We start from the raw sequence: 15,506 nt of genomic DNA, 5'->3' as shown, positions 1-15,506 counted from the left end.
CAAGAGCTGGTTCTGACCCAAAACTTCCCTCGTTAGCGAGTGACAAGCCGGTTGAAGATGTTCTGTCTTGTTTTCCGCTCTTCATGAGGAATAAGTCTCTAAACTAGCGGGGCTTGTGGCAACACAGACCCAACAGGAGCCAAGCAGGGTTTTATTTTTCCTCAAAAGACATGAGAACAGTCCAACGGACATTGGTTGGAAATGTCATGACAGGAGCCTGGAGTCTAACCAAAGGGCAGTGTGTGTGTGTGTGTGTGTGTGTGTGTGTGTGTGTGTGTGTGTGTGTGTGTGTGTGTGTGTGTGTGTGTGTATTCTACAGTGTTGTACAATTTTTGACAGCTCCCTGTTGAAAGATGACAAGTGAAAACTAATGAGACCGTATGTTTCAACACAAGCTGTCCCAGCAACAATATGGTCAGGTGTGTGTGTGCTTAAAAAGGACACATGCTGAGGGAAAAGAAAAAGAAAAGCAAAAAATTCAGAGTGAGCGAGAGCCGAACTGCATGTTTTGTTTGGGGGAGTGAAGTTTTTATTAAATCTTCCTACAAAGACAACAAAACTTTGGGGACAGTTCTGCCAATTCTTTTTTAAATTACACTGAACCGACAACTTCACACGATACCATCAGCAGACTCCAGTCGGTATGGCTTCCCTACTTCCATCATAATCACTCATCTTATTTCCAGTCCATACGCTCCCCTTCCTCTTCCATACCTCACCCTGTAGTGGCTCTCATCACTTCTGCTTTGGAATCTCCTACTTTGATCTTTACACATAATCGCTTGTTGCCAACACAGCATTTTCTGTTCAGCTCCTCACTGACCGTGGCGACAAAGGTACGACTTTGGCGTATGCTGACACCCATAAACGGTAGCAGCTGTCACCCCAGAAGAAAAACACCAGCTGATCGTGTCGGGCCCGGTCGGTCGCACAGTGCTGCTGGTTGTGTTAGCATTAGCAAGCCTAATGAGTGCCGACGGGAAAATGACATTGTAAATGAACGAGATTAATTCCTCTTCAGTGGCAGTAAACACAACATGTCTGCGTACCAATGACTCTGGGACTGTGACATGAAAACATGCAGAAACACACATCAGTAATCAGAGCTCAGTCAAGGCGATTCTCTCAAAAGGCCATAAATGTTTTTCTAATTACTTCAAAAACTCCCGACTCCTTTCCTGACCTGAGCTTCTTCTGGCTCTGATCCGCAGCACTCGGGCTCTCTACATTACACTGAGAGGCAAGCAGTCAGTCTCCTGAATCCTTATACAACATATCCATGAAGCCAAGTTCATTATAAACTAGTCTTTTAATACTCTGGGAGAAGTGGTTTAAGCAAAGTTCAAAATGAAAAATTGTAGATTAAAGTTTCTGAAAGTTTTCTCATCACGCAAAAACCCATTCATACATTTTCTCAACCACTTCAGGTTAAAAGGGTACAAAAGCCTATTTCAGCTCTCGTAGGATAAAAGATGGTAGCTTGTCCAGTGTGTACCCCATTTCAGGCTAAAGCAGACAGAAAGACAACAGTTCATGCTCATATACACATCTACAGCCAATTTAGAGCCACCAATTAACTGAGCATGCATGTCTTTACACTGTGGGAGCAGTAATCCCACACAAAACATGCAACTCCGTACAGAGAAGGGGTCAACCGTCCAATGAATTCAAACCCAGGATCCCCTTGTTGTGCTGTGTACCACTGTGCATCCGAGTTCATTATTCAGTAATTACTAATTAATGTTAGGGAGAAATATTAAAGTTGTAAAACTAATGTTCAAATAGCTTGAATGTGTGAAGTTGTCATGAAATAAGTGTGCTAATAAACCTTCAGGATTAGATCAGCGCATTTAAATAAACAAGCATAATTGTAGTTTATTTGAATATACTGGACCACATTCACAATGTTCCCATCCACAAAAAAAGGTTTGTGAGGTTTTCCATATTTCTGCATAAATATAAACAAAAACGTCATCCAATGAGGGGAAACCAAGAACAACTAAAATTTAAATAAATAAATATTTTCTTGGATGAAGTCAGTAGACCCAATATTGCTCATCTGTGCGGGGGAAACTATGTAAACTTTGGAATCGGCATTAATTTGGAAAGGCAATCAGATGCTTGTGAAATACAGATCTATTATGACGCCTGAGCCTGAATGGTGCAAATGAGGCCACCTAAAAAGAGCTGTTAATGCTCAGGAACCTGGGAAAGTTTACAAAACTATCTAAAAGGTGTTTGGAATCCACCGATCTACAATCAGACAAACGTTTTGTAAATGAATGAATCTGAAAAACCCGACACAGGAGGGTCAACCAACAAAGACCCCACAGGCAAGGTGTATAATAATAATCTGCAATGTCACTAAGGAACCCAGGGTAATTTCTAAGTAATTAAAGGGCTGTCTTACAATTCATGAGTCCACCAGCTTTAAAAATGAAGAGCTAAACGAGAAAGCCACTGCTCATCAAAGGGAAATTAATTAGAAATTAATTTGGAATTATAACAGCAGTTAATTTCAAGAGATAGTGAAGTGACATCCCACATTTCATGTGATGAAACGGCACCTGTGTCACGGTCCAGGGTTTTTGGAGTTTTTATTAAATATATTCTGTTTGATTCCTTGTAAGCTTATTTCTTATAATGTATCTCGTTGTTTTCCTTAGCATTTACCTCTAGTGCTTAGCAGTGGCGTGTCTAGAAAATTTTTGTTGGGGGGGCCAGGTAGGGGCACAGATTTGGAGAAGGGTGGCAGATGTAATTGGCAGATAATGTTTAAAACAAATTCTACCAACCATTAACCATAATTCAATAATCCTATAAACCTAATAACCAAATGCGCTTTTAACTCTTATTAGAATGAGATTTTAACCACTACGGTGCAAAGTTTTTAGATACTGCGTTGATAAAGTACAAGAGATACAATCAGTGCTTTGTCAGTGTTTACTCAGCATTCAAGGACAGCAATATTTGCATAGTATTTTTACTGCCATGTAGTGCACATATGTTTTGGGCAAAAACAGTTTTTAATATTAAAATACGAACATTTGTAACAAACAATTGACAAATTAGCCAATGCCAATGCAAAACTTTATCTGCCTGTTAAAAAAAGAAGATAATCTTCTCACAAACTGGTGATTTTGAAACAGGAAAAAAGTGGAGAAACAACTGAAAAGACTAACATTTGAATAAAACCTGAAAGCAAGTAAATACTTTCTATGCTGCCTTATGGTAAACATCTATACATTTTACGTCAGATAAAAACTTTGGTTGTAAGATTCAGATAATTATTTAATAAAAGCTAGATATTTTAAATGAGAATAAGAAAGAAAAGTATTTCTTTGTGCCCATCTTTCCCTGTTAATGCCCTACATGGACCCCTGGCAAAACTTTGCTAGATCCACCCCTGCACAGTTACCAGCTGTCAGCTGCCTAAAAAAGGATCCTGGTGTTATTTGTCTCTCAGAAACAGTTCATAACTTCCCTTCAACTCATTCATATCACCTAAAAGGTAAACCTGTTTCTCCATCACTGTTCAGCTCTGATGATTCAGTAAGGACATCTCCTGGTTTCATCTTCATGTTTCCCTCTCACCACATATCCAAACCGACATCATGACCAGCAGCTTTACAGCTGTGGCTCCAGCAAACATCAGCTGATAGAAATTAATATTAAATAAATTCTAACAACAGCTGATCAAGCTTAAACGTGCTGCTGTTGTTTAGCGCGACATCCGCTGGTTTCCTCTTTCTGGCAAAGTGGGCGATAAATAAACAAGAGAGAAAAAACGATCAGCTGATCATTGATCAGTTTCATGATTGAAGTAGAAACGGGAGAGGCAGGGGAGAGAATGAGAGAAGAAGAGGCAGCTGTGCAGCGTAACGACAGAATAACTCCAGCTTTGTGTCTTTTTCCATTATAGCTAAAGTTCGGGACAAACTGTGTCTCTTCTCAGCTCAATACGAAACGCGTAATATTTTCTCTGATTGAGGGACCATTCCATTTTTTTAAGGAGCCGTTGGCAACTCTACTAACTAACCTTATGAATAAAATAAAGTTCACTATCAGTAACATCATAGCACCCACCCAGCTGTATAAAAACTCCGTCAAACTGGCTAGAATGTAGTACGAGTTATTGCAACTGAGGGTAAAAAGTCAGCACAACGAAAATAAACTCCACCTAAACTTGGTTTATATCTGACCCAGATAGACTGCAGGTCATAACTTCTTACCTGAAGTTCAGTTCACCTGACACTCGGACTGGCGGCTGCCTCGGGTCTCTCCTCCTGCCTCCCCTTCCCTCATCCACCTCTGTGGAAGCCCCGCCATAGCCACCACCAAACAACGAGTTATTTCTACACATCGACCTGCATCTGGCCAATCCACCACCTCTCATTGTTCATGCCATTACAAAAAAAAATAAAAAATAAGTCATCGGGCATATGCCCGGTATGCCCGATGGCCAGTCCAGCTATGTTAACCTGCAACCAAATCTGCAGCTCCATACAGCAATGTTACGACTTAGATTACATCTTATAACTCATAACTCTTATGTTAGCTCCCCTCTGTAGCATACTGTCTGAAATATTCCACGGCTGCAATAATTCTTTAAGTGTTATTTTTTCCTTGGTATTCTAATTTCACCGAAGTTTACTAAACTCAACAAACTTAATATTACTTACCGGGACATTTATTCTGTCCTCATTTTCTTTCACCGAAAAATTGTTTCCTGCAGTGCCGTCTTTCGTGCTTGGCTCTCCTACCTTTGTGATGCGCATAGTGCAGAAGCGATGCTGCATTCACTTACACTCAGATATCTGAGCTTCACCGTGAAAACATAATCGGACATTTGATATTTGATTGAATTTTATTGTTTTGCCTTTGGGGTGGCACCTGGGGTGGCCAGTCTGGTTGGGGGGGTGGCCTGTGCCCCCCCAGGCCACCCCGCTGGACACGCCATTGGTGCTTAGCTGCCCTTGCTATTTGTAGTTGAGTTTAGCCGTTCCTCAGGTTTTTATTTTCTTTTATTCACTAGCATTTACGGTTTCTTATTTCTAGGTATTGATTGTTCCAGTATTTCCCTGTATCGTGTGCAACCAGTTCCCATTAGGCTTTGAGTCTTGGTTACAGTCTGTCTTCTATGAACTCTTGTTCCCTGTCTTGTGTCAAGTTTTCTATATTCTGTGTTTTCAGTTATTCCCTTTCTGTAAGTTATTTCTCTCTTATATTTAGTTTTACTTCTTTGTCTTGTTTAGAGACAAGAAAGTTTCAGCTGTGTCTCATCATCACTGCCTGTGTCCCCTGATTACCTCATGTCTGTATTTCAGGCCTCAGTTCATGGTTGTGTTATACTGTGTATTTGTTTTTGTAGTCTGTTCCTGTCTGGCAACCTTAGTTATTCCTTGAATACCTTGTGTTCTGTATTTCTTTTGGACTTTGTTTGCGTCTGTTTCTGAATTTACTGTTTTGCATTTAATCAACCTTAATAAAGGCTTGCAGTTTTGATCCGATATAAAAAGCACAGGGTCACATAAAAGTGTTATACATACTTTTAAATTTGTTAAATCAGGTTCTCTTTTTCTACCTAAAGAATTTAGTGAAACTCTGATATGTCAGGTCATGTTATGTAGAAATATGAAAAAGCTTAAAGAACCTCTGAACCTTTTTCTTGAAGCTCTAGCACATAATTTGTGCAATACTTTTGAAAAAGTCATGAAATGGACTTCAAGGTGACACACTCTGCTCAGAGAGCTGTTTGGTGTTTTAAGGTGCTAAGGTAATGGAGTAGCACTTAATGTGACCTGACTTTCACTGTTAGTGTTTTTACCATTTCCACCATTTATCAGAAACGTCTGCTCCTTTTACATTTTGAAATGACTGAAGTTGCCTTCATAAAACGACAGGGCCAAAATACTGAAAGGTACTCACTTTAAAAATGTGCTCAAAAGTCACTGGAGTCTGCTGCATTTTTTTCTTGCACAGCTTAGAAGTTTATGAACTTTTTACATGCTTAAATTTGAAGTACTGAACAAATGAGTTGATAGGCTGATTCAGACCACGCTGACCTTGGAATCAGTTTTCTTCAACAATCTCATTTTAACATAAGTAATTAACCACAATCAATTCTCTGACCTTCCAGTCACTCTCACCTCCAGGCTGTCCTTTCACTGTATGCCCTTTTCTTTATTTCAGAGGAGCCAAAAAAACCTGATGAAACCATTTTAAGTCTTTACTGATTAATTGCTATTAAGAAATGTAAGCTTCAGCCCTTCTTACCACCTGCATTGTATTTGTTGCCAGATAGCATTAGCTTATTGAGCACTATATCAGGGACCTGCAGGAGCCCCTGAGGGTTTTCAGTAGGATAACTCTTGTGGACTGACAGCTTTTGGATGGCCAGGTCACATCACTGGCCATATTTAGAGTATTCATCAATACTTCCAGTGCTTTTAGATAATTGAGGGTAGGTGTGGTGTCATTATGCAAAAAGATGCTTAGACAGGACCCAGCCATTCAGGGCTCTGGACCTCTTTGGGTTATCCTGCATTAGAAATTAGAGACGTAGAGCCCAATGAAACACATCGGTTGGATTATTCAGTAATTCTAACTGAGCAAGTGACCTGTCCTAGGTTTACCTGCGTTCTGCCTTATGACAGCTGACTCCAGTCCCCCCAAAACACAAAGGCCCTAGTCACACAGGCCTACAGACTTGTTTGCACCCCTGTTAACCTTTGATAACTATGGTAAATGTATGTTCTCCAACTGGTTAGCAAGTAGTTGCTACAGATTGCTGGCAGTTTTTGGGAGCTGATTGCATTGGTTGCAAGCAGCCTACAATAGTTTCCAGGAGTTTGCACACTATTTTTAAGTGCCCTTTCTCACTGTCCCTCTTCCTCTTTGTTTTTCTTTTCCTTCATATTTCTTTCTCCCTTTCCTATCCCCCAGCCATGTAGGAAGGAGTTTGCATGGAAGACACCAACTTATCCGCAAACACTTGTCAACTATTCTACATATGATAGTGAAACTTGTGCAATGCACTTTTTCAGAGTATTTGCCTTCAAAGTAAAACTTACATATTCTGAAATGTGTTAGTTTGAAGGTGAACTCTTTCTTTTTCTCCTTTGTGTCTCCTTTAAATATTACCTTTTTTATCTGAAAGGTTTTTTTGTTGGTTTCAATGCGAGTCTGTTGTGTCTCCATTTCCCTGAAAACCTTATGTGCATAAATAGCCATGTCTTTCCTCCAAGTCTTTGCCACAGAGTCTGTTAAACTTCCCATGTGTCCTCACTCTTTGACTTCCTGGGCTTATTTGAGTTAGCTGAGTTTTTTTTGTTGGGACTATGTTGTTGTCTTGGAGTCTGCATTTGGGTCCTCATCCTACAATACCTGATGATTGTTTTATCTCTGCATTATCATAAAGTTCTATAAGATACCGATTAGATTTTATACACTGAATGATAATCATTGATAATTTCCTTATTTTATGTAACAGAAACACCAAAAACCAAAAATATTAATTGTGTGATTAGACAAGAGCAGTCTAAGCAAAAAATCTATACCCCAATAAGTTTGGAATTGAGACTAAATTATTAATTTATCACGAGGAAAATATTTTTCTAAAATCTAACAATTGTTTAGCACATATATTTTGTTTATTATGACTCAATTAAAAGTAACGATGGCAAATAAGACAGCAGCAATGAAACAGTAATAACATTTGATAATAGGCTCATCCAGCTAATTCAGTTTGCACAAAGGCTTCACAGTTACCAAAGGTCTCTTCACTTGCTGTAGTCCAAACTCGTTAGTTACACTCTGAAACATGTGCTCTTGTTAGTACGAACTGATCAAACTTGGCAGCAGTGAACTGTGGTGAGTTTTCATACTAATTAAGGCTGCAGACAAGGGATTCAAAGTATAATGAGATTTACTCAAATTAAAGACTGTTCTTTCACGATTGTCTGTCAGAACAAAGGCTGTAGGGGAAATTCAGTTAGGCAGGAACTAGCAGATTTAAATTCAATGTATTTACAGCATAGAAGAATGATGTACAACAATAATTGGAGTTGGCAAGACATGTATAGAGTCCACCAGACAAATAAAACCATGTGTGGGCTGTCAGTGTTTCAGACAAACGAGTGGTGAAACTGGATCTCATTCCATCACCTGAAGCCAAACTTGTCCATGGCGATGGCAAAATGTCTCGGCTGGTCGTAGCAGTGGTAGAGGTTGCGGTCGTCCATCGGGATCAGGTCAACGTCACTGAAGATGAAGCAGTCATATTCTGCATCCTTCAAAGCCTCCGTATAACCAACGTTCAACAACTTAGCGCGGTTGAAAGTGTCCTCGCCCAACTGCAAGACACACAAAGGAGAATTTGACATCAAGACACAAACCTAAAAACTTTGAGCACGTAAGAATACAAAGATATGCGATGTCAGGAAAACAGGCAGTGAATTTCTGATCAAATGTACATTATTAAAATGCCCGTGTCATAGAAATGAGAAACAAAAAGAAGACCGTATATAAAATAAGACATTTTCATTTTTCTTCAGTATTATAAAACAATATTAAAGTGGGAGTAGAGTAGAGCCCCTGAAGTTATAAATCTGGTCTTTCACATGTTATACGAATGAAAACAACATCTGAATGTACAACAGCTACAGGCACTTTTATCATAAACAAAGAGAGAATGAGTCAGGCTGTAGCAAATGAGGTCAGACTCAAATCAAAGGTGTTTTTCTTCTATTAATCCACTATGACCTGATGTGTTTATTGACCCCAAGGAAAGATAATTTGCCTGAACCAGCGAAACGCATCTGCGATAAAAGATAAACTCCATTTATTTATATATATATATATCTCGATAGATAGATATATCTCGATAGATAGAGAGATAGATAGATAGATAGATAGATAGATATATTTTTGTAATGTCTGCTGCACTTGGGTGAAATTGATTCAAGCTATGTGTGAATGTGTATATGAAGTAATAATGTTTTTACTGTTGATAAATCCAACAGTAAAAAAGTGTAGAAAGTGGAAGACATAGTTCACGACAAAAAGCGAGCTTTAATAACTGATCTCCAAAAACAAAGCCCAAAGATGTAAGGAGCAGAAGTAACCCAAAAGTCTGGGACAAAAGGGACTTTACAGAAAAGAATATAAACTGGAACAAGACAGGAAGTAACATTGCCACAAACCAGGGCTTTTTATAGTCAAGTGATGACCGGGGAAGACAATGAGACGGGGGAGGAAGTGAAGTTCAAAACAACACACAAGAGAAAACTGGCAACATATGTATCAAAATGCAGTACTGTGCAAAAGTCCCGAGTCATTCCATTCTTTATATTTTGCTTCCAAGGAGCCATATATGTTGTTTTAAACTGGTCTTGTGCAACAGTTTTCCAGGTTTTCTGAGGCACTTTTAAAGTTATTTTTAACATTTTTCCTTAGAGATCGGTTGCTTTTTCACTCTCATGCATATTTGTTCACATTTCTTTAGCTGGATTTATGAAAAAATGCCAAATACAATGGTTTGACAAACATGAAATAATATTTTTGTACCAGAAAGTTTATTTTTAACTATTAGCCAAAAACCTGGAATATCTCTACATGGTGTTCAGTGTGTCCTTCAAACAGTTTGAGGACACTGGAAAAGGGGAGGACAAAGGACAAAGTGACAGCCCAAAAAGCTATTTGCAGGAAACTAATTATCTGAAAGTCATGTCTGTAGGAAAAAGGAAAAATCTAGCAAAAACCTGACACAATACTTCAGAGATAAATCTGACCATTCAGTTGATCAATCAACTACTTTTTTTGTGCAACTTTTCCTGATTTCTTAACACTTTCTGAAAGTTTCTTTTCCTTTCATCAAAACATGTAACGCTGAGAGCATCACTAAACATCAATATTTAGTGTCTGCAGTGTTAGTCTGAATTTAATGCTACAAACAGAATGAAGTGATGTGTTCGCTGACCTTAAGAGACCCTGCTGCTGCAGTGAAGTGCATTTATTTTTCAGACATCCATGGCCCAGGTTCTACACTTTGGCTAAGATAAATTCTTACCCAGCAGCATGCCGGCGTGAGTTAGTTGAGGTTAGTATATATGACAGTTCAATAGTGTAGAGGGTACTGTATATCTCTCTCAGCAGAACCCTTCTGCAACAGCTTGGTAAAGTCCAAGCCCTTGTCTAGCAGCAGGGAGGTCAGCAAGCAAGAAGAGAAGTTACTGCAACCTGAGACTGTTTGACACTTTGGCAGTCCATCAACCTCGAGAATGCTTTGAATTTATTTATTTATTTTCTTTTGCAGCTTTCATGAGAACTACAGTGAAGAAGAAGAGTCAAGGAGTGGAGACAGAAATGTGCCATCAAAAAGGGGAAATATAAATCCAAACCATTTGTTTTGTCAGTAACTGGTGTACGAGACCGAGTCATAAAGATGGTTCCCCCTCGGGAAACCTTTACCTTACACTCTGTTTACAACTAGTACATATATTTTAGAGCAAATTGCCTCGAGCCCTTTTTTTCTTAAGAGGAGCAAGTACAGCCTTTACTGCAACAATTACATCTCTAGTTGGGTCAGCAACTTCATCTGCCATAAGTGCAAAAACCTGATACGGGCAGGAAGCAAAAGATCCAATATAATTTCTGAGAGAGACAGAGGGATGAGATAAAATTAACCTTATGCCCTAGAAATTACAACCATATATCAAAAAACTGTTTCCTAATTATGGCTTAGTGACAAATATCACTGCCTGAATTTTGTGGCTCTAAACTGGAGGATTTTCTCTCCTAAGGCTGGTGTCTATTATCTGGGCCAACAGATAAGCAATTTGAAGATGCTAAAGAGATGGGCTATGCCTGTAATAGCAATTTTGGCATTAACTAGAAAAAGCAATGACTGTAACAGACACACCTATAAATTAAGTAATTCGCTTTAGCTAAACACATTATAGCAACAAGTTGACAAAAATAAGAAAATTCTATTTTTAAATTAAAATGTGAGACTTTTAAAGAAGCCTTATGCAAAGTCTCCAAGATGTGACAAGAATATCAATTTATATTAATGAGACTCCACATTCATGTCATAAAAAGGCCTTCCAATTTTGGATTAATGCCCAAGTGTACACAAAGTAGCAGAAAAATAAAAAAGTGTTACAAATCTGCTGGAGTCACGCAATACTTGGTCAAAAGAGAAAACCACCCACTTTTGACAGCAAGGTGAATCTTTGAGATGATTAATGTATCTGCTGTCTGTCCAAACTTCTGATCAGTTTTCAATTTTTTTGTCGTTCTTGTCTCTATGCCGGTGCATTATCTGTTCGAACCGAACGTGAATCAAGTACAAAGCGTAATCCCCGTGGTAAGCCCACTAATACCTGAGATTTGAAAGCATAATCCGTCTGTGCAGGTAACACACAAAAAAAATCTATTGTCACAAATCCACCGGGGCTCCAAGTATCAGCTAAAATGGGCTTCTGCCTGTTTTTGAACAACAGTGGGTTTATTAGGTCGGAACCATATCGTATGAGGTCAGAAGAGCAAAATACAACCCAGGACCAAACAGCAGACAGATCAGAGGCTGGTGATGAAGGGGGAAAGAGTGGAAACAAGAATACAGATGATAATACAACAGTTTGTGTGCTCTGTGTAACTGTTGTGCATTTTTTCCAAGTACTGATTTCACTAATAGTATGAGAGCTAGCTGAAAAATTACAACCAACCACACCCTGTATAGAAAATAATATTAGGCCACACTAATCCCACTACCACAGGTGTATAAAATGAAGCACCTGGCCACATGGTCTGCCTTAACAAACATTAGTGAAAGAGCGGGTCAATCTAAAGAGCTCACTGAGTCCCACCATTGTAACAAGTTAGTTTGTGAAATTTCTTCCCACTTGGATTTCTAAGTGGAATTATTACAAAGCGGAAGCATTTAAGAACCACAGCAACTCAACTATGAAGCAGCAGACTGTGTGAAGTTACAGAGCCTCGTTGAGTTCCAAACCTCCTCTGAAAAAAGCAATTTCTCCCCATAGACCAACACTGGCAGAAGACATCTGCAACTCCAAACGATATAATAAAAGTGTGACTCTTTTGTTCATTAATTTTAAAATCACAAGTGTCTGCAAATATCTCTCAGAGCTATGTAAGAAAAATGCAGTTCTGCATAAAAACAGGGCGCTATTTTGTCCCAATTCCTTGTCTTGGCTTTGAGGGGAAAAACTTCACTTAGTGCAGTCGCACATGCCTCGAGCCTTTATACTTGGTTGCTGACACATACACAGACAGCTGGAGACCTGATGGCCGAGTAGTCATTCCTGTCATACTTGAAATCGCCTTGATGTCAGCTGCCTGGGCGCATGCATAGCTGGTGCATTGCAATGTAAATTTCCCACTGAGAAGGCACGCACAGAGTCCACGCTGACTGTCTAAGGGGGCAAACATTTTCCCCTTTAATGATGCTGGTAACTTTTCCGTCTGTAGCCCATGGCAGTAACGCTGTATGGATTTTGATTGATTAATAGTTTCTCATAAACCTTGTGGAGTTTTATCAGAAGTTTACATTTTAAATTTATTTCTCAATTTGTAACCACAGTCGACACAATTTGACATCCTTAAGTTAAAGCATAGAAAACCATAGACAAGATAGATAAATCAAAACAGTTTTTTCATGTTAATGCAGAAGTTTCAAAATGTTCTTTTCTTCTTTGGGTCCTAGCTGGCAGCTGGTCCAGGTGGTCGACTGTGGTGTACTGTAGGTCCGCAGGATGTCAAGCTCTCTAAGTGACATTCTTCAAAGACTTTCGATCAGTGGCATTGGTTGTAGCTTGCTCGAGATCAAATTGTTGGCCCTTTAAGTTGTCCCCAGTCTGTTTGGTCCATGTTTTCTTTGGCATTTTTGTTTGACGTGCCAATGAGCACGCTGTAATTAGTGTGGTAGTTGACCTGGTGCACAAACCATTGAAGTTGACGTTGATGTATTTGGTCACTGCCAGTTGGTTGCTGCTGGCAACAGTCTCCAGTGATTTTGTTTCCCATGTGATCACTTATAGAAACTCCAAGGACTTGTCGTAGACAATGCATTTAGAACACCTCAAACTTGTCAATGTCTTGGTTTCAGAGCCGTAGGGGAAGATGGGCAGGATCAGTGTTTGGAAGAGATGAAAGTAGGTGTTTTAAAATTTAAAAAAACGGATTAATTATTTCCCAAAGTTTAGGAAATTTTGGACATTTGCTAGTTCTTTGCATGCTTGTCACGTATCATGATACATGCCATGTTTTGTTTCATACCGTGGTTTTGTTTTTTTTGCTTGTTTTAATTAAGTTTTTCTGTCTCTCTCAAATTATATGCTTCTGCTAAAATTTAAGAAACGCATTCTCCCTTTTTTGTGCTGGAACCTGCAATTTTCTTAAAATGTAACCACCGGTATTTTTTTCTAGGAGACTACATGAGATTCAAACAGAGGTGCAAAAGAACACAAAGAGCTGTCAGGCATTGTTGTGTTTTTCCCAGCAGATCAGCTCATATATCTTTACAAAAAGTCCACCCCTCTTTGTGTGCTCCTAACCTCATTAAGCATTATTGCGGTCACTGTTTATTATTTTCATTAAGACATCTGTGTGGGAAACTCCCATCAACGCCGCTTTATGGTGCTCTATGTCTTCCCTAATCACTTCATGCCATAAGCAAGTTTGCAGAAGGATGTAAATAAGTAAAACTGACATATGTTACAGTGGACAGGGCACTTAAGCATTGCAGGTAAACAGAGGCAGTGGGATTGATAGGTGCAGATTTTACATGTCTGAAGTAAGAACAGATACCTAGAAGGTGTATTTTATTGCATATATTCAAAATTTAAAAAATGGTTAGACAACATATGAAGAAAGATGCTGCAGATTCTCCTTCTGCTCCATTTTTGGGCTTTTATTGTTTCTTGTTTTTGTTTTGTTTTTTTGTCTTGATGCTGTATTTTCCTCTACTGCTGGCCTTATTTTCATGTTTTCTCTTCAGGCTATTGTTTTCTGACCAAAACCTGTCTTTTTTTCTAACGCAGAATGCACTGGAAAGGACTGTTCAGCCACAATTTGCCTACAGTGGCCCACAGGGGACAGCGAAACCATTCATGTGTGAATATTTGACAAATCAACAAATTACAGGGTGAAATGCAGAAAGGGTACTCCAATTTAGCGGAGAGCAATTTTTGGCTTCTCATTTGCAAATTCATAGGCATCTTTTAACTTTCAAGGACATTTCTGCTCCATTAATTTTTGATCAGGCTCTACATAATACAGTGTGCATATGCATGCGGGCATGCAGCCTCAGCCTTGTGTAAATTAGTTTACTGACAAGTGTGACAAGTATGTGTGCCACAAAAATAGTTTTCTTCAGTTTGCTGAGTCCTCTTCAGCTCACACTTGGAGGGAATATTGAAAGAAAAAAAAAAAAAAAGTAAACAAGAAGTTCCCAAGATAGAATTTCATCTGTCTGGATGCTTGAAAACATCTACTAACCCTGACTGAAGTTTGTGTTTTGCATGTGTGCTTATTTCTGACACTTGCGTCCGGATTTTAAAAAATAAACTTAAAAACAAAGCAGGTAGCGGTCACTGTGACAGATTTTGTTTTGCAGGGAAGCTTTTCACCGTTTAGTAAACTGTGTACATACAAAAGGCTTTTTAATTCGCTGTTTGGTAATTGTGGAGTAATTGCCAAAAGAGTGCTGTGTGCTGACATTTGTGTATTATTACAGTAATCTGGCAGATCAATGGTGATGTGCAATAAGTGCACTCAAGGAGAAGCTATCGCTATAAAATCAAAACTTTTATATGCTCTCTTCACTTACAAATAACTAGAAGCATCATTTACGAGCCAGTGTTTACTCATTACTTATTTAAATGTGTAAATGTAACTAATGAACTGAATCAGTCAAACGTGGAGTGGAAATGTAAATATGGAAAACTGCATTCTGAAAATGTTGCTCGAGATTTATTTGGATTAATTTCCTTTTATATCCTGTCATATTTGGATTTCTGCATATCTTACCAAAAGTGGATACTTTTGGTAACTTTAATTGTAACAACATCTTAACTTTTCTTTTCTTTCTCGTCAATCAAGATTTGTGTTGACTACATTTCTTACTCGATGATGATGTTGGTGGCTCACCACTATCCATTAATAATGCGTTGGACAGTTCTTAAACCAATTTTAGTACCTTCAGCAATCTCCTTAGTGGTTTTAGTTACTTGATGATAATACTATAAAATAGAGCATCTTTACAGATGTAGGCCACAAGAAGGTGAAAATAAACCAAAAGAAAGTAAAGTTTCAAACTGTAAACTGGACACAGGATGTTCACATATACTAGATTATAGGCGAGCTAGCTTCTGCAGAGATGACTGCTACTTATTGTACGGTGTGTGATTGGTAACTGTGATGAAGTCAAAGGAGCAGCTGGGAAAGTGAACCGCTGGGGTAAATCACTGGCTGCCTCCGGA

At 38.8% G+C, this 15,506-nt stretch overlaps 1 protein-coding gene across 2 annotated transcripts in view; it reads right to left on the bottom strand.

Moving 5' to 3' along the window:
• Positions 1-15,506, bottom strand: part of b4galt2 (UDP-Gal:betaGlcNAc beta 1,4- galactosyltransferase, polypeptide 2) — a 239,931-nt gene that overhangs the window by 48,741 nt on the left and 175,684 nt on the right. For both annotated transcript variants that reach the window (XR_013974581.1, XM_080906855.1), the window contains exon 5: positions 8,167-8,354. Coding sequence is in view for 1 of the 2 variants with exons in the window: in XM_080906855.1 (XP_080762981.1) it covers positions 8,167-8,354 (188 nt within the window). In the remaining variant the exon portion in view is untranslated. The remainder of the gene's footprint in view (positions 1-8,166; positions 8,355-15,506) is intronic.

This window comes from Rhamphochromis sp. 'chilingali' (genome assembly GCF_963969265.1).
Source record: "Rhamphochromis sp. 'chilingali' genome assembly, chromosome: 16".
NCBI lineage: Eukaryota > Metazoa > Chordata > Actinopteri > Cichliformes > Cichlidae > Rhamphochromis > Rhamphochromis sp. 'chilingali'.
This window is presented reverse-complemented; position numbering and strand designations above follow the sequence as displayed.